This window comes from Aptenodytes forsteri, unplaced genomic scaffold, assembly GCF_000699145.1.
Source record: "Aptenodytes forsteri isolate BGI_AS27 unplaced genomic scaffold, ASM69914v1 Scaffold213, whole genome shotgun sequence".
NCBI lineage: Eukaryota > Metazoa > Chordata > Aves > Sphenisciformes > Spheniscidae > Aptenodytes > Aptenodytes forsteri.
In genome coordinates, this window is record NW_008795522.1 from 970,233 (window position 1) to 990,545 (window position 20,313).

The following is a 20,313-nucleotide window of genomic DNA, read 5'->3' on the forward strand; positions in this document are numbered from 1 at the left end:
GATGATTTTTCATTTGTAATGGTTGGTACCGGAGCGGTCAAGGAAACAGAGCTTTGCCACTTACTAGTAACTTAAGCAGCAATCAAACAATACTTTTTAAATACATGTAAAGAAATGTAAAATATGAAAGGATAGCCCAGAAAAAGAAAGGCCATATACAGTTCATCAAAACATTGTGCAGCTGAGGGTTTCAGGGTATTTGTTTTGCTGAATCAGAACAGCAGAATTCAAGCCAGCACAAACCCTCACACAGTGACAGCAATCCTGCCAAGTGGTGAGAGACCGATGCCATCCTCACGGAGAACAACACTCTGCCCTCCCAGGACCAAGGCTTTGGCCAGAGAAAAAATTTGGCCCAGTGCAAACCAAGGGAGCTCAGTCCTCAAGAAGAAAATATTCAGGGCAAAAAAAAATAAAAGGTTAATAGAGCTCAGGAGCATAAACAGGTAGAGAGAGACATGCTGGGCTCCATGTTCCTCATCCACCAATGCCAGATGCCAAACCCTGCCCTATCTTGAATTTTTTGTTGGGAGACCTCCCAAGATGCCAAATCCAGCTGCTGGATACGCTCAACCCAGGTACAGTTTATATGGAACAGATATGAAGTAATATCCCTTGTACTAGTGCACACAGTGAAATCTGATTTGATAAAACCCCAAGAAGGTCAGTTCATGCAAAGGTGGGACAAGAACCACAGTCTATAATAGAGCAAACCTGTCTAAAACCTGAAAGGCCAGTATCAAGCACTACAGGGTTGCAGCCACTGGATCACATTCCCCAGTAAGAGACTGAAAGAGAGTACAGAAACCCTGATTTTCAACACACACTCTACTACAAATAATTGTGTAGGTAGAAAATGGTGCACCATGTTTCTTCCTGTTCAAGCTATTCCTAGTACTTGGGCTGAATCTTCCTTGCTGCAGTTTAAGCATTAATCACATTAACTCTTGTCCTACCCACCAGAAACTAGGCATCTCCAGCTCTTTCAACTTTTCAATGGGGTCATACTTGCTGATTGCTCTTACAGCTTTCCTATGAATTCTCCCGATGGTCCGCATATTTGTACTCCATCCATCTGCACAAGTAAAGGATTATTACTAGTTGCAGTTTATTAGAACTGCCTTAGACAACAAGTCTATCACTTGTGAGTGACTCCCTGTTCGCAACACTATAAGCCAAGGTTACAGTTAGGAACTCCTGCACTCAGAGGAACAAAGTCACCATAGGGCGAATGTGAAACTAAGCCTTTGTTTTGCAATATAACACACATCCTAATTTCTGTCTTTTACAAGCACAGTCTAACCAACTGTCCCACACCCTGCTTGTGACATAGGAATGTGTTGGTCATCCTCATTTTACAGTTGGCAAAGAGGCTCAAAGAAATTGTATTAATTTTTCTGAGATTAATTTTTCTGATTTTAAGGTTATTCTGGTACTTTCTGCGTTCTAAGTCTGGCTGCTAGGGCTCTGAATCTGATATGGAGAAGTGCAGATTTCTGCTTAAGAGCTATCAGGTAATGAACATACACGTTATGCTATGAATCTGTCAGTGGTTTCTTTGGACAGTTTTCTTCTGATGTCCTCTCGCCCTCTTTTCTCCCAGTGTTTCACCTTGCCAAGTTCCAAAGTCCTGCCAGTAGTAAGACCACTGTCCCTTTGCAGTCCCATGAAACTCCATTTAGACTTGGCCATGTTCTAAACTGCTAAAAGTCAGCACTCTCTTCCTGCTGCTTATTGTTTCACTTGAAGCTAAAATCTTTCCAGTGTCATCCATGTTGGTCTATCCTTTGATCCTTACCCATTAGCTCCCAACTGGCTCACCACTCATCCCAAGGGAAAGCTCCAGGCACTCCTTCACATGGAGCACAACCCCTTCTCCTCACCTTCCCAGCCTGTCTTTCTGGTCGTGTGAGCTATCTCACCATGTCCAACAGGGCCATAGCTCTGCAACTTGTGCACGACCTTCTAATTCCTCCTGTCTCCTAAGCCACTTGTGTTTGTGTAGAGGTAGCCGAGATGGCTGTTTTCACAAGGGGAGAGCAAAGAGCTTTCCCAATCCTGTTGTACACCAGACACTTCCTCCCATGCCTTCACTTCTCTTCAGTTCATGGCAACCCTTCCCTGATGTACCTTAGTTGCAAATATTCCAGATAACAAGGTGAGAATTGCACTCAGGATTATAGTGATAAACAGAGCCATTACACTGTAGAGCCAGGCCTGTGTTAGGTATGCTTAACGATAAAGGCATAACAGTATACCTACGGGTAAAGTCCTCCTGGTATAATAATAACCGCTACCTAAAACCAGCACTGTGCAAACATAACTTGAGTCTGGCAGGTGAGATAATCTGTGCAAAGCTATACTTTTGATTTGCAATAACTGTAATTTCAGTAAAGGCTTCTGCAGGTGCAACTCCAGATGGTCACGTGCGAATTCAAAGGGCTATCGTCCTTCTCACTCCCAGTGCATACAAGAATACTAAAAATCACAGACTAAGATGCACTGCCAGTCTGAATGTATTTGTCAGCTCTAGATCCTATACTTAGCTCTCAATCAACGTGATCTCCTTACTTTATTAGCAGTGCCTGACAAAAAGAATTTTAGATTCAATCCTGACACCTCTGATGATCTGGGCTGGCACCCCTCTCCAACATACACTGCCCTGTTTCATCTGTTGAAGCGTTTTCCCTATTTAAGGTTAATGAGATTTGCAATCTGAGGCTCTTTTCAAGCTGGAATCTTTGCTTTCAAAAGCAGATCTCATCAGTCACCTTTGCTTCCCTTTCAGTATACCTTTCCACAATGCCGGCACGATTCGAGCCATCATTTTCAAAATTCAAGTATTTCAGAAGTCTTTTTTTTTTTGCATTTCTTGTGCTCAGAACTCACTCTGTATCCTGTCTAGACAGCACAAATAGAGTTTGTCCTGTGATCCTCATCAGGGTTCTGATTTGACTTACAAAGCTGTGCATTAGTGTTGCTTCTCCCTGTGCTACAGCGCCTAGCAATTGTTCAAATAGAGATTGAGATTACAGCCCTGAGCATCATCTCTGGGGCTGATTCCACATACTTTAAAATAAACTTAGTTAAACCTGTGCAAACCCCTACATAAACTCATTGACTTAAATTTTAACACCAGGAATACATTCAGCTTCACTTGAAGTCCTTAATAAATTAAGTTGAATCAATGTAAAAGTAAAATTAAATCAAATGAATAGTTTCCACTCAGGGGTCAATACTAGTTTTTTATATGCAATTTAGAACTCACATGTGCAGAGTCAAGGCTTAAATGGATCTCAGATTACAGTTTAAGCTGAAATGGCTCAAGATAAATTTCAAGGAGAGAAAAAAGGAGCGGAGGAGAAAAAGTGTATACAAGGCTGGAATTTATCTCTCTCTCCTGGAATAAATTGAATTTGCATTTCTGAAGTCTTTTTCACTTCCAAGTGTTTCTTTATTTACCTCTGAGTCTGCTGTGGGTGGTTGTTTAACTGTTGTTATGCCGAAATCTAAACCAAAAACATCCCGAGATTTTTTTAAACCACGTTCTTCCGAGGGCAAGGAGGGAACTTCTTCTGGGGCAGATACTCTCTCAGCCACTTCTGGATGGGACACCTGGTTACAAGATTTAAAAACAATAGTGTGTAAAAGTATAGATGGGAGGCATGAGAGACTGGACACGGAGCGGAAGCGTCCCTGCGGCTGAAGCTCCAAAAGATCGTGCCCATGTATCCAAAACATTCAGAATCAGTCCAGGAAAGCACCATGGTCTTGTTTGGGGCCCATCACTGTGACTGAATTAAATTAGTCATGTAATTTTCTTACTTTTTTTTCAATGACAGAGGTATACCACAATTAAAATCTTAAGCATTAATTGCTTTTTGTCTGCCCTCTTCCTCCCATCGTTCTTCATGAGAAGCTGAGGGTTTTGTTTCCTGCAAGTAGGAAGAATGCAGATCATGAACAAAGATGGCAAAGAGGCAATATCTGTCAGCGATTCCCACAGTCTGAGACAGACTTCCCACGTTCTGCCTGGACGAAAAAACAGGGCAGATGGATCACCACAAAGAGACAACCTGTACTTTATGTCAAAGCTGACTAACACATTTGGAAGATGATGAAGTAAAACCTTTTCTATGGCTGATAGGTTACACCACGGCGTGACAACAGGCAACATCAACATGCACAGAGCTAACACAGCCGCTGCTGCTCTACCAGAGCGCCATGCGCCCCTCGAGGGCCAGGCTTTAGCTGGCCCTATTCATGGTCCAGACACAACTCTTCTGCACCTCTGTCAAGAGATCTGGGTCAGCTACAAAAATGTAACTTTCTTGTAGTGAGATTGATTCTCTTGGCTGCGAAGAACATATTAGCCATACTATTATTGCAGGTTGTGACTACTTGTGTTGTTTTCAGTGTTTACCTTTTACCTCTTCTTCATTTCTCAAAGCATTTCTAACATGTTTTCAGTGCTTTTTCAGACTGAAATTTCAACACTATGTGCAATATTAGGAAATAGCTAAAATCAAATCCCCTGCAGTTGTTTCAAGGCTCCTCTTTCGCATTCTCTCAGCTCCTCAGAGGCCTTCTCATATTTACAGAATAAATTTATAATTCTGTAAATTTTAACCCTCCTCACCCTCATATATGAATGAGCAGGTATGAAGGAAGCTGATAGTTGCACTGAACTCCAAAGTCAGTGAAGATGCGCTCAGATCTCTTTCACAACCTAGGAACATTGATGAGCCTCTCTATCCTCCAATACCACTAAAAACTCTAAGGCAAAATGAAAAAAGACCTAAAGCCATCAACAAACAAACCGGGTGAACCAACATAAAGTAAAAGGTAAAAAAAAAAAATCTATTTTTCCTGTGAAACTGGAAGAAAACCATAAGCTCCAACAGGTCCAAATGAGATGTCACTGCTGGTAGCTGTTTATACTCAAGAGATGCTACTACACTATCATACCAGGCAACAGCATAAAACTCTGAAACAGATGGGCAGAGCTTTGGATAGTCATTAGGTTCAAGGAGGTTTAAGGATTTAAAATGTTTTCACATGCTGGGTGCAGAAAATCTGTGTGCTTTTCTGACAAAACTGGAACGGACTCATTTTAGAGTGAACTTCAAGACACAGGGCTGTGCAAATGAACAAAGAAGGAGAAAGCAAATACTGAAAGGCTTTATTATGCCTTTCCTTAGACAGTGATTCTTTCCAGATTATGGCAACAGACTCATCTATCCTAGCTTATGGCTGTAGGTACCTGAGAGTAAACAAAGTGCTGTTTATAATCCATGAAGCACCTATTACTTCTAAAAATCTGGCATGATATGAACCTAGGAACACAGCTTGGGCAAAGGCTTCTTTCACCTGTAAGGAGCAGCATCCAGCTAACCACAGGCCAGTCAACCGCACCTCCATCCTGAGAAGGTTATGGAGCAAATCCTCCTGGAAGCTACTTCCAGCACATGAAGGAGGTGACTGGGAACACTCAGCATGGATTTACCAAGGTTAAATTTTTCCTGACTAACCTGATCGTCTCCTACAAAATGCTGAATGGCTTCACAAATTAGAGGAGGGCACCGTGTTCTCAGCAAGTCTGTGGTTGATATCAAATTGTCTGGAGTGGTTGAAATGCTGGAGGCTGCTATTCAAAAGGACTTATCTAGGCTGGAAAAATGGCCTGATGGGCACCTCAGGAAGTACAGCCAAGGCAAATGCAAAGTCCTGCCCCCGGGACAGAGTAGGTCCTTGCAATGATACAGGCTGGGGACTGGCTGTCTAGAAAGCAGCTCTTAAGATAAAAACCTGGGAAGTCCTGGTGGACAACAAAGCTGAACAGGAGTCAGTAGTTATTCCACAGTAAGGCCAACAGCATCCTCAGCTGTATCAGCAAGTGTGTAGCCAGCAGGTTGAGGGAAGGGATTTTTCCTCCTCTATTCAGCACTTGTAAGATCACATCTGAAGTACTCTACCCAATTTTGGGCTCCCCAGTACAAGAAAGGCATTGACCTACTGCAACAATTCCAGTGGAGGGCTACCAAGATGATCAGGGCCTGGAGCACATGATGCATGAGAGAAGAAAAGGCAAAGGAGATATCTTACTGTCTGCAACTACCTACAGGAGGAGTGCAGAGAAGACAGAGGCACTCTTCTGAGAGGTGAAAGACAGGAGGCAACAGACACAAGTTAGAGCACGGGAAATTCTGATTCGGTATGAAGGGAAGATATGCTTTACCATGATAGTGGACAAACACTGGAAGAGGAGCCAGGAGAGGCTGTTGGATCTCTATCCTTAGAGATATACAGAAATGGACTGGACAAGACCTTGAGCAACCCGCCCTAACCAGACCTCCTTTGAGCCCAAGGTTAGACTCAAGACCTCTAGAGGTCCTTTCCAACCTACCTGCTTTTGCAACTCAAAAGACTTCCTCCTATTCTTTAACATACTCCAGGTCTGGAAGTCCAGCTTAGCTTCTGCTATGATGGAAATTTAATTTATGTCTAAGATGGAAATTTAGCCTTTCCTTTTCCCCTCTTATTTTCCTGACTGTACCACAGAAGAAGAGAGGGAATTAAAAACCTATCACAGATACCTGGAAGGGACCTCATTAAAGGCTATTTCCATTCCTCTGCCCCACGCAACGTCAACAGTATCTATTTCATTCCCGAGAGAGGTTTATCTAGCCTGTTCTTAAAGACTTCCCGTGGTAGAGACTTCTCAAGACTTCTCATGAAATCTTCAACGCCGCACTACTGTTAGCAAGTCGAAAACATTTTATTAGACTCAAGACCTCTAGAGGTCCTTTCCAACCTACCTGCTTTTGCAACTCAAAAGACTTCCTCCTATTCTTTAACATACTCCAGGTCTGGAAGTCCAGCTATGATGGAAATTTAATTTATGTCTAAGATGGAAATTTAGCCTTTCCTTTTCCCCTCTTATTTTCCTGACTGTACCACAGAAGAAGAGAGGGAATTAAAAACCTATCACAGATACCTGGAAGGGACCTCATTAAAGGCTATTTCCATTCCTCTGCCCCACGCAACGTCAACAGTATCTATTTCATTCCCGAGAGAGGTTTATCTAGCCTGTTCTTAAAGACTTCCCGTGGTAGAGACTTCTCAAGACTTCTCATGAAATCTTCAACGCCGCACTACTGTTAGCAAGTCGAAAACATTTTATCTGCAATGTATTTGTTGAGATCATCGTAGCTGCATTGCCAACATAAATTCATTTATTATAGCTTAACAATGGTGTAAAGCAGAGGATCACCTCAGTTAAGTACCACTTCCTCATATGAAGCGGTTAATACAGAAGAGGGATTGTCATGGATTGTGGTAGAGGATAGAAAGTTGAAGACCATGATGAAAAACCTACAACACAGGATAAATCACTAGATACAAAAGCAAAGTCATAAATATGAGTAAGCTTGTTGTGATATCAGCTCTTCTACAGATTTTGCAGCTCTGGTTGTGGTAAGTAATAGGGGATGGGACAGTGGACATCATTTGATATTCCGCTCTACACTGAAGATGAGATTTTTTTCCATTTGACATTCACTGGAGAATACAGCATGGAAACAGGGAGGTTAATTCTTTAACAGTGACATTCAAACACATGCTGTTATCACTGCAAAAGTCAGAATATAAGACAATCTGTAACTTATTTACAGATTACTGTATTAATTGTAAACTCTCTTTCCTTGAAAACAATTTTAATATATCAGTTGCAATTTAAAAGTAATTTTAAATTTAAAAAGTAATGTATAATTCATCAGAGAGGATTAGGCACAGTTTAAAGAGCAAGTATTGCCAAATCCAATGAACGTGTCTCAAACGATCACATACTGAAATCTAACAACAGATGACAAAAATCAAGCGACCAACCATTTGCTTCTTTTTGGCACCATGGTGTGTATTCAAAAATCAAATTACCATAATAGTACTTTTGGGATCTTAATCTGACTTCCTGCATAAAACAACCTACAAGACTTCCTTGAAGTAGTACTGAAATGGAACCTTTCTTTTAGGAAAACTTTCTTCTTAGAAAATACCAAATTCTGGTTTAGAAGTAGTGAATAAACTACCAAAAAGCTCTGATAAAACTTTCCAATGAATCACTACCCTCATTCTTTACAATTTGTAAACTTCTATTTCCTTTTCTTTTTTAGTCTGATTATTTCTAGTTTCAACTTTAAGCCAGTGGATCTTGCTTTATCTTTTACCAACAGATTAAAAAGCCTCTGTTCCCCAGGTAGGCCAGTAAAGAATTAATTTCATGAACCTTCCCTAAAAGAGACTATGCTTCACAGCTGGTCACTGTGTTTCCCAATCTTTAATCATTTTCAGATTTCTTCTCTGAATAACCTCCTTGATTTGTGAGCACAAGATGGTGAGATATTATACTGGAAGATCTATCTAATAAACCCAGGGGTAATGTATTTATATTACTAAATAATACTGCCCTATGTCAGCTTCTGGAGCCAAGAATATCATCAGCACTTCCAGCCATTTTACATTACAGGGAGCTTGCCTCAGCTACCCACAATGACTGAAGTTTTTAAGTCATTGTTTCCAGGGATACTGTAAGGGAAACTATTAACATAGACCACAGACCCTGTTCTTAGATGTATTTCTTTACATACATACTGAAATACATATTGTTTGTGCCCACCTTAAGAAGAAATCCAAACCACTCTGAGTGGACTGTTATTTTAATCATTAATTGGCAAAACTCTGGACAATTAGTAACTATTAGGGGAAAGCTGTGATTTTCTGTTTTCTTTCAAGGCTGTTGACAAAAGTTTATAGCAATGCAACAACAATAACCAGTCTCTAAAGGATCTAAGCAGAGTAACTACTCCTCATTCAAAACCATATTTCTTATCTTTCAGTTATCCAACTTTATATCCATTTAATATGAGTCATGTTAATACTGTATTGTTCTAATTTCTTATGGGTAAGTGAGCTACCGAAATAGGTTCCTTCTGCCTATCATCCACATATGCGTGCATTTTGCTTTCTCTGGGAAAATTCTGTCAAAGCATGTAACAAACATCCCTCAGAAAGGATACGAATGTAGCCTTGACAAACAGAAATCGAGCTGTGCAACAATCTTAACTACAGTTACCCTGATAACCAGGTTTTTATAAATACTAACATTTTCAAGATGTCTCTCTCCAGCTTACTGAGCACAAACTCGAAAAGGTCACTGGTATGAAGATCCTAAATTTTTAAAAAATATTTTCTAAAAAGGATGCAAGTCTGAACATATTATTTATAGACATAAGGAGTATCAGTCTTCTCTTTGGACTGTGAAATGCTAAATTTTATCTCTCCTAGCAGAACATGATACCCCAACAACTACACTCACCACATCTGAAGGCAGATCTTGTTAGGGGCCTCACTGCAGGAATTCAGGGGTTTGTTCACATAATAACATTTCTTTTGCCTCAAGATACCTCAACGGGTGTAACTGATCTCTGCACAGACCGTGGCAGACTCATCCACAGGAGGATGAGTAAGTCCTTTTAATCCTTCTTAGCTTCCCACAAACCACATCACTGTAATCCATCTGAAGAAATCCAGAACTGTGCCTCAAAGCCAGAGAAGGTTACCAACACATTAACCTCCGTTTTTGCTTATTAAAAGAAAAATCAAGAGCTTTGAAAGTCAGAAATTTTTATTGCTCTTGGCTTTGAAAGGCCTAATTGTGAGACTAAAATGCTTCACAGGCCATGTTTTAAAGGTTTCTCTTGTAACTTCAGGAAAGACAGATTGCTCGCTAGTACCTGCAGTCACTGGGGAGCTGATGGTCATTCGCCTGGTAACAGGGGAGCGATCCACACTGTGACTATCCCACACACTGACCTTCCTTAAGCATTGCAAGGAAGAATTTTCTTCCTCTTCCTACACCACCTTGTCCTCTATGAGGCCGTGACTGTTTCCAGACATCACTTTTGATTCTGCGTGACTGTGCCCACAAATGGGTGGGCACCCCTCCCAGACCTCGAGCTCCTCCGCCATTCCCTGCAATACACTCCTCTGCTGCAGCACAAATCACGACTGCTGCGTGCATGCGTGTGTCTGTCTGTCTGTCTGCTGGCAAGCAACTGTGCAAGATGGGGCATTTTCCCTATTATTGCCTGCTGATTTTTTATGCTGTTCCAACCTTCTTCAGAAAGCCAAGGATATTTTGAGTTCAACAGGAAAACTCAAGGCCTATAAAGAAATAGGAAAATACATTTAAATTATTTTAAAATCCTCCAATAGCCCTGTATAGAGGAAACCAAGCACCTCAGGAAGCTTTGGCAGTGTTATGCAGGCAGGCATGGACTCAGACATGATATTCCTCTGGCTGCCTTAGAAAAGTAGAACCCCCAACTGTGAAGATCATCTAACAGTAAAGATGGAGAACAGCTCTGTGTGCTCTGTAAAATATATATGTACATATATTACAGCATCAAGACAAAGGTGTGAGGAGCTGTGGATTGCAATTGTGCAGTTCAGAAAGCATGTCTTGATTTTCATTTTGGAGACATCCTAAAAGCATAAAATAGGAGTTCCTGGTTTATTTTTGAAGTACTGACCTGTTCCACTTTAGTTTCCCCTCTTCTACTTGTTAGGCCATTGTCCCATCGTCCATGCCACAGCGAGGCACTGTCAACAATTTTGAGAGGCCTGAGTAGAGAACTAGAACAGGTCCATTGCCAGACTTGTTTCCAGTTTTTCCTCTACCTGTTTACCCAAAATACTGAAAACGCTAGACTGCCTCTGTGCACCTACAGCGCCTGATACTTGATTGCTGCTTGTCCTCAATAACGGCTTCTAGGACCTTCCTGGAACTTGCCCTGCACCACTGTTATTAATGCTCAAATTGTGCCACCTTCTCTGGGTAAAAGCCTCGAGATTCCTCAGTCTCATGTGACTTGTCACCTTCCACGTTGCCCATAACAGGGGCAAATACCATTTCCACCTGACAGTCTATGTCTATTACTGGCATGCGTAGGTCTGAAAAGTCCAAATCACTACCTGCATCACTCTGAAAAGCTTCTCAGGGCTGGCTTAGTCTTAGTTCAGAGAACGAGAAAGACTGGAATGGCAGCAGTCACTCTCCTTCAGCATGAGTATAAGAAATCTCTTTTGCAAAGCACTGTAAAAATCACTACTGGATTAATCGCTAAATCAGCACCAAGCCTTCTTAGTTTGGACTCTGGAGGCTTTGCCCACTCAATGCTAAATGTCCAAAAGAAGAAAAAATTAAGGAAATGCATCACATGATGGTAGGTATGAAGGTCAACCTAGCTATAGTGCTGTTAAGCAAAGCTGTAATGCAGCATTTCTAAGATCATATAACATAGAAAAATACAAGAACAACATATGCTATACAATCCAACCATTAGAAAAAGAAAAAAAACCAAAACCAACAACTATCAAAAGCCAAGACAGATTATTCTGCTGCACGGTAACAGAGGTCACCATCACTTCACACACAAGCAGAATTCTTCAAGTGCTGAGATAGCACTGCACTCGTTGTCTTCTACTTTGTTTCAACTTAATGTGAATAATTTTGTTCACAGATATGGATAAGAAAGGAAATTTCAAGTTCAGAGTGTCCTGGAATATTATGGTGTTAGAGAGTCACTGCCACTGTTAAAAGTCTTTGCCAAAAGCTCACAGAAACTTCAGGAAAACAATTCTGAGAAATTATCTACTTACCACTCCAGAACACACAAAATCATTTAAAACTTACTTAAAACGCCTAAAGTCTCTTGCAGTTAATCAGTCTTTAAAGAAAATTTACTATCATCACGTTTCAACAGTGCTTCAACCTCACTTCCCATTTCTACGAAAGTAGTCTCTAGGTGCCATAACTGTGGAAGAAACTTCAAAATACAACACATGCAACTAACAGACAGACACCTGCCTGGGATTACAGACAGCCCAAGAAGAGAGCTCTGAAATATGAAGTGAAATTCAGCAGGGGGTAAGTCAGGTAATAATGCTGTTTTACAACACTGTCAGGAGCACTTTTGCTCCTGAAAGCGATAAGCAATCGTATCACGAAGAACCACTGATGGAGGAAGCCTTAAGTGTCAAATGATAACGTTGATAGGAACAGAACGGGATCTACGTTCCTGAAGGCATCCGTATCTTTAAAAAGTTGGAGATGCAGTTTTATTAATTTCATGTGAAAATAAATCAGCTTTGTAAAGCATAAAATAGGCTACCATGAACTACTTCGGTCAAAGAATTTTTCAAAATGAGGCCCAGATGCATTGTTAATTTAAGAGCAGTGTGTAAATGGTATTTTCCTATTCATCAAATGCCAAGTTGTGTGTCTTTGCAAACGAACTAAAATACAGTGCAACAGTCAAGGATGTGAGCACCTCTGTCATTCCAATTCTGGCAAAATTAGTAAATCTGCATTTGATCCTAATTCACGTAATATTCATCTCTTTAAGTTATAACCTTAATCTCTGCAGTTCTCTATACAGCACAAAAACATCAAGTATTTCTTCCCCACAGATCAGCTAACACACTCTGAACCTACTATTAAATCAGCTGAAGTATTCTAACATAAATTAACAAATACAGTCAACATAACCATTCTAAATCCAGGAAATACACATATTAGTACAGGCTTCAAGAAACCTACTTTTTTTGTGCATTCTGGGAATGAAATGATCAGGGGCCACTGAAACCACATTTACTGAAATGTGAATTGAAATGTGTACTGAAATCACGCAAACCCTCAGCACTTCAACTTGAAATACCAGGTTATCCCAGAGAGGATATCTATCAGTGCGCTATGGAAAAAAATTGACATTTTATCACACAATCACTGCATTGTAATGAGTAGCCCAAAAGAAACATATTAACATGTTCGCCATCTTTTTTTTTTTAACATTTTCTCATTTGGGTTGTTTACTTGGCCCTTGGTGGTCTACTGTCTTTTTATGTTCATGTAAAGAACCTACGGTTTTTAATGTATATATTTTATTAACACAAATATGTTCAAAAAAGCCATTTCTGAGCCTCCCTATGATCTCTATTATTATTTTACAGTCATACCTTTATAAGCAAACACTTTACACTTGACCTAAAAGGGAAATGCTATTCTGTATAATTACAGCATCGGTAAGATTTTACGCACACAGGCACTGTTACAGTGAATGAAAACCTTGTGTAGTTTTGAATTCTGCTTCAAGAGCATCACACAGCCAACCACACAACCACTGGTCCACTCAGTGAATTCATTCCTAATCTTTGTCAGATAATGACTGACTCAAAACTTGAATTACAAGTGGTTTATGGTATTTCTTTAAACAGTACTAAGCAAAGTTTTAAATGTGTCAACATTGACTATTTTTAAAGACTGTTGCCCACAATATTTCAGCTGCTTAACCTTTGGTGGGGAGGAGCTATTACATTGAACTAGAAGTCAATGTCTTTGTGGAAAACATGTCCATAGCCTGACAGCAAAAACGGGTCAAAAAAAGACAGAGCGTAAAAGGAAAAAACAAGAGCTGAACGTTTTACCTCACTGTCTGGGCTGGGCTGGATAACTTCCCAGGTCTGAGAGTCCACGTCGTAGCAGTGGAGCTCATTGGGCAGCGTGTTATCTGCAGCACCACCAAACACGTAGAGATGCCGGTCAAATGCAACCATTGTGTGGCCATATCTTCGTTGTGGAGGAGGAGGGGAGCCTCGAAGTAAGTGCTCGGTAGGAATTCGTGTCCAACTGAGACATTAGAAATGAAACAGTATAGTTTTTTACAATTCTTTTCTGCAAAGTAAGTTTTCTAACTCTCAGATTGTCAGAATAAAGAAGAGGAGCTCTATTACAGTAGTTATTGAACCTACATAAGCACAATGACTAATCCTGCAGATTTCTCAAGAGACCTATGTCAGCTCCATGTTGCTAAACTTCTAACTGAAAATGTGATAAAGGCAACACGGTTCCATAACCCAGATGTATTTACGTAAACCCCAGCAGCTCAAAGACCACAACTTGGGAAGGAATCAGTAATCTATTGTCACACACTTGAACAGCTAACCCTTCTAAGTAAAGGGCACCATTCTGATACCGTATCCCATTTTGATAAGGCATCGCTTATTCCCTATGATAGCATGATTTCAGCCAAGGTTTGGAGGCTGTTAGCTGTTGTTCCAGTTGTGGTTCCACTTCAGCCAGTAACCAGACAGGCCAGGTTGTCAGAACAGACCAGTGCATCTGTATTCTCACTTTTTGGCATTTTTCCCCCATCAGAGGGGCCACATTCTCAGAGCAATGGTTGACACTTTGAGCAAGTCACCCCAAACGTCTCAAACCGAGTACTCAAGATTTTAAAAGATACTATGCATTTTACATTTCCCAGTGATTTCACTACAAACTGGTATTTCACAGGACTTCTGTCTGGTTTTAATCAGGTATTCATATAACAACTTTTAGGAAGGTAATAGTTGGCATCCCATTCTGAATACACTAACATTCGTGATTATTGTTTGAAGTGAATCTACTAAACTTTCTGTTCGTCTGCTGGAAAAGACCAATCTGATGCACATGGCAAATGACAAAGTCTTATTAAAACAGTCCACATTTTATCTTATCTACCCTTCCTCATCATGAGATGCAGTATTCTTCCTCAATACCCTTAAGTATGTGCATTTCGCAACTGAAGTAGTCAATGACTGTGGATTTTGCGCGACTTAACTGTCTACACTTACATCTTTTCCTTGAATTCAAACTGAAAGAGATTATTGGTAATCTTTGCTCCACTCTGGCCAGAGAAAACAAACATCTTGTCTTTGCAAACAGCCACAGGAAAATTACAGCACGAAGGAGGAATTTCACCACTTTGTTCAATCTGAAAGATAACAAAGTTTAAAATTTAAAATGTATTATTGTAGCACACAGCTACACGTGTTGAGTGGGCTGCAGGACCATGCAATACATCAGCAGACAGACAGACCACACGGCAGCAACGTGTGCAGACAAACAACTCCCTATAAATCTGGCTACAGGTAATCACCTAATGCTGTGCTTACACAGACTAATTTTACCATGGATAAAAAGGATGAGAGGCCGCATTTCTAAAGCCCCTGATACTGTAAGGATCAGGACTCTGATCTTGGTAGCCAGCCAGCGAAGCTCCCAGTCCATGGCAGTGGTTAAAGTGGGAAATGCAGTCCCTTTTTATAGGGGACATAGCAAAGCCACCACGGGCAGTCTAGGTCCGGTTCACAGATTCACAAGCAAAAAATCACTTTCATATACGCTTGGTTTTCCAAACACACAAACAAAATCAAATTTCAATTGTTTCTTTTCAGCTGTGTGACAAATACATTCTGAAGAGAGAGGAGTATAATCCAGCATAGGAAATTTTAAATAATTGTGTATGAAAACCAAAAAAGAAAATTCTATGTGTTAGTTCAAATTAAAGCTTCTTACCTCTTCCCAGCATGTTAGCTCTCTATCCTGCAGGCCAATTGTCCACATATCATTTAGCCTATGTGATAACACAAAAAATGCTTGATTTGAAACAGTTTATTTTTGGTAATTTTTAGCTTATAGAGTTGAAAGGACAGAGAACCTATTTTATCAGCATTCCTTCTCCTGCACAGGAAGAATCTCCTACTTCCGCTAACAGAAAAAACTATAATAATCTTTTTTGTCCTACACCTAAATTTTATACCACCACCTAAGCTTGCTTTAGCATCTTTCTGGTTTCAAGTATACTACAGTTAACAGTTACACACAGCAACTCTGCCTGGAGCTTATGGATTTGAGCTATTTAATCTTCAGGAATTTACAGAAATACCCCTTACTACCCTGCCTTCTTCTACCCATCCCTGCTAACCCCTGAGACTGACCACAGTAATTATTTATGTGGCTGAATCCTACCTCAAATACACAAAGGAGGACAAAGCGGGTAACCTGACACATCACTGACTACTACGTATCTGACTATGCTTTTCCCAGTACAAGTTACTCACAGACATCCACAGATGCTTCCTTTGTTCAAATCTGCCTGGAGGCTCATGTTCCACAAAAAGACATCTTTTAACATGATTAGACGTATTTAACATAAATTAGACAGCTCCTCTCACCCAATCCCTCCTTCCAGCTACCCAAGGTCCCTGGGGAACTCCTTAAGCTGGAACTGAGCAATTCCATAGAGTCATGCATCTTTCTCCAATTCCTCCTCCAGAAATAAAGATCCCATCTGTTTCTCCAATTAGCAGCAGTTCTCCCGGAGACTTTGAGGAGCTGATAACTCTTCTGCAGATTCTCCTCAGAAGAGGAGCAGCCCAGCACATTGAGGCAGCTCCTAGTTTGTGACAATCTCTGTATGCTCTCACGATGCAAATATTGTGCATCAGCATACAATGCTTCTCAAGTTCATCAAGACAGAGAAAAACTATGTGTTCAGAATTGATTCTTCCCTGATAGACGTGAAGAGCTGCCATGTGGGACAAGGCACCAGACTCTCCCTAACGTCTCAGTACCACTCAGTTCCAGTCTTTCCCCAGCCAAAATCTCATCTCCCTTCAATCTAAATAATCTTGGTATTTCAGTGCAGCATCCCACCAGGAGTATCACATATTTTCAGAGAAAAAGCTGACATGTTGTTTTCTTAGTTCTGTCATATGACTTCAGAGAAAATCCATGCTTTGTTCTCTAAGTCTTCAGCGACATCAGAAGGCCTGCAGCGGGTATCTTTTGAGAAACGCTCATTTGCCAAATTTCAAAGATCATTTAGCATCTTTACAGCTGAGAAGGCTGTCAAATTATACATCCATAGCCATTCTGAGTCACCAGATTTTTAAGTTTTAAACACATACTTATTTGAACATGAACTGGTGAATTGCAAAAATGTAATGCTCAAAAACAGGCTGGGTTTTGCAAAGCTGCAGTTAGGTGTTTAAATCGCTTGGTATACAAAAATGTCTCTACAGAAGTGAAAAGTGAGTGTCTGGGATTTTACAAAAGCACCCAAGGAGAGAGCAATCCCACCACATACCGTGCATTGCCATCATATCCTGCAAAGATCCACAGCTTATCACTGTACACTGTTGCGCCATGAGCTGACCTCGCAACTGGCAATCTGCAATTGAGAAAATTAAGAAAAAAAAAATCTTATATCACCTGCAGAGGTACTGTAAGAAGGATCTGCATGACAGCAAAAATGCACGTGTAAGAAGAATAAAGTCCCCTACACAAAATGGCTTCAAGCCAAGAAATTGCTTTTGTCATACACCTTCAAAACACAAAGCAAGCCTCTGAGGGGTACATTTTAGAATTTTACACTCTGCTTCCGTCATTAAAGAAAAATTACCTCAATGCATACAGAAAAAAAAGAAAAAAAAATCCCAATTAATTCCTTGCCCAGCTTCAAATACTCTTAGAGTATTTTATGGAAAGTAGCTAAATAGTGGGACAATTAATAGCACTATCATTACAGCAAAGTGGCAATCCACTCGTGCTATAAAAATCCCATGCATATTTTCATGCACTAAGAAGGTGGAACACATAAATGAGACCTGGGACAGAGCTCACAACGCTTATTTGGGATTGTTTAGCGGGGTGTTCCTGAGATGCAGTGCCCATGATAAAAGATCAAACCTACGATTTCTATTTCTCTTCCCCAAACTTTGTTGTTTTCACTAAATCAGCCAAGGAGGGCTGAGCAAAACTGTGATGCCACAAGGCCAGTAGATGTAATGTTAACTCGTTTGAGGTTATTTGTGCAGTATGCACACTTGTAATTGTGGGGAAAGACAAGGGCATTTGAGTTCGTAAAATATGAATAAGAATTACTCTCCAAAATGTCCGAAGTTGCTAGAATAACCAGAAAGAGAAATTACTAATGCGGTCTATGTTCTAAAACATAACATAAGCTCATCAGAGGTGAGCAACAGTAATTTAAGAATGGGCTGTGCATTCCTCATCCCTTTCTACAAGTCACAACAATAAATGTTCCCTTCCCTCCCCCCACTAAAATCAGCATTTCAGAAACTTCAAATATGTAATGAACTGCGTATAAAGACACAGTCTGTCCCATGCACAGGTGTGCTAAACGTTAAGTAGCTGGGAAAAAATCAGCATCACAGATAACATCCCAAAATGTGCACAAAGTCAACTTTAAGAAGTAAAGTTCTGGTTTGGACTGGTTTCAACTGGTTTTGATTTTGCCTTGGAAAGCTGAATCTCGGGAACCGTTGTTCAACAGATCCAAACATGTATCATCGACCCATTCATCTGCTGCTGAATTTATTTGTGTGAACACACGTCACCTTAAGGCGCTTCAAGCAAGTGTGTGCATTTCAGACCACTCCAAGAAAGTCAGACTTTATTCAGAAAAGAATGTGTGGATTTAACTACAAATAAGCTACAAATTGGCTTCTGATAAAACTAAACTGAAACTATGAGGGATCAACAAATTTCATGCTGTCCTTGAAAAAGAAACAATTCAAAAGAAAAAATTTCCTTTGCTCCCATCCCTTCTGTCACAGAAATGAAACGTGAAGAATGGATTTTGGTCAAATTTCCAATATAGTACACTCTGGAATGGAGGCCTTGCAAAAAAATTCCTTCAGAACAAAAGATAGTTCTCAGAAAACTTTTATCAAGAAAGTAGAGCAGAAATCGTCCTGCAGCCTTAATATTAGCCTTGTAACCAATTCTAACTGTGCCATTTTAAGTGTTTGCTGAGTTACGCTCAAGTCCCCTTGAAGAGTGGGGTAACGATGCCAGCTCCTTACCTTCCTTCAGTCTTCCACTCTGTCCACTGTCCAGTTGCAAACTTATATTCAAAGAGATCATTTTTATTCTTCAGGTTGGAATTGGAATAAATGTCTCCAGTATAGCCACCTGGGCAACAACAATTCCATTAGACTCAAACGCAGTAATAGCACATACACGCTTCTAGTCATTGTATTAGAAGAAAACTTAGTTTAGATCACGCAAAGGGAAGGTATTTGGCTAATGGACTGCTACAGGTGGGAGACTTCTCCTCCACTCCTACCCCTAAAGAAACACTATGGTAATGAGTTTCAAGCCTTCTTTGCTTTAGAGAAAACAGCAAAAGTATTTCCAACCTAAAGTTGAAATCACAGTCAGCCATGAAAAATACTGGATTTGCTACTGAATAAGATCTTTTGACGCTTCCTAAAAATATCTTTTTTTTTCAAAACAATACCAGCACTTTTATCATTCCAAGCACGCACAACTGTAATCTGCCGCTGTCTTACCAAACACAAACATGCTGCTCCCATAGACCACAGCTGAGTGGTGATACCGCGGTGCTGGCGGGGTCCCCGTGGTAAAAGCCCTGCACAACATTTAGAACAGCAGCAATCAAACACCCTTGTCATGCTTCAGGCACTCAAAGCCATTGTGCAGATTCAAAAAAGAAACAATTGTTAAAAGTTACTCTACTGTTCCTGTTTTCACTAGTTTTGGTTTCTTAATTATACTGTCTAAGATTTTATGACAGACTTTGCACTATAAGCATAAACGGTTACAAACACGATGCTGCTGAAATCTGTTTGGCAGAGATAGCAAGTGAGGCACAGGTAAGACAACACAGACTGCGTGGTCCAGAGCAAAGGAGCAAAGCAGACACGCGTGAGCCCCCCTTGGCACCTCTCCTGCCCTGAGGGGCTGCAGCAGCCCAGTCCCTCTGCCCGCGCATCCTTTCAGCACTCTCACAGGGCGTACGAACAGTGGCAACCCATGGCTCTCCGTCCATCACTGTGCTGTCCAGCATCCCCTCGCTGGCAGGAGCTGTGCGGGCACACTCGATAACTCGATAACCTCCCTGACAGCTCAGCCACACACCAGGCTTGCAGACGTCTGCTATGACAGCACTTGGTTCAGGGGTGATGCTTCCCCTTGGATCACAGAATCATAGAATCATTAAGGTTGGAAAAGACCTCTAAGATCATCGAGTCCAACTGTCAACCCAACACCACCATGCCCACTAAACCACTAAACCTGATACTCCGGTAGAGCCCCCAACTTTTACACCCGGGACCGGGGTGCTGAGGGAAGGCGAGGCATCTCCCAGCCCTGCAGGCAGGGCGGGGCCGAGCCAGGAGAGCCCAGCGCAGCCCACCTGCACCACGAGCAGTCCTTCACGTCGAAGCGCAGCAGGTCGTTCAGCATCGTCTTCCTGCAGGGAGGAACGAGAGAGGCGGCTGAGCCGGGCCGCGGAACCTGCGAGGGGCAGCCCCGCTCCCCACAGGCCCGACCCGCCTCAGGCCCGGGCCTGCTCCCCTCGGCGCTCGCTCGCTCCCCCCGTTCCC

General features: G+C 41.2%; 1 protein-coding gene across 2 annotated transcripts in view; it reads right to left on the reverse strand.

The window, feature by feature from the left end:
* Positions 1–20,177, reverse strand: part of LZTR1 (leucine zipper like transcription regulator 1) — a 40,892-nt gene extending 20,715 nt beyond the window's left edge. The window contains exons 1-8 of one of the 2 annotated variants that reach the window (XM_019472755.1): positions 20,124–20,177; positions 19,258–19,337; positions 18,769–18,877; positions 17,028–17,111; positions 15,455–15,512; positions 14,731–14,870; positions 13,543–13,744; positions 3,463–3,615 (exon numbers count right to left, since the gene is read on the reverse strand). In XM_019472755.1, the coding sequence (XP_019328300.1) occupies positions 3,463–3,615; positions 13,543–13,744; positions 14,731–14,870; positions 15,455–15,512; positions 17,028–17,111; positions 18,769–18,877; positions 19,258–19,337; positions 20,124–20,173 (876 nt within the window). In that variant the 5' untranslated portion in view covers positions 20,174–20,177. The remainder of the gene's footprint in view (positions 1–3,462; positions 3,616–13,542; positions 13,745–14,730; positions 14,871–15,454; positions 15,513–17,027; positions 17,112–18,768; positions 18,878–19,257; positions 19,338–20,123) is intronic. The other variant, XM_019472756.1, reaches the window with a different exon arrangement.
* Between the last annotated feature and the right edge of the window lie 136 nt (positions 20,178–20,313).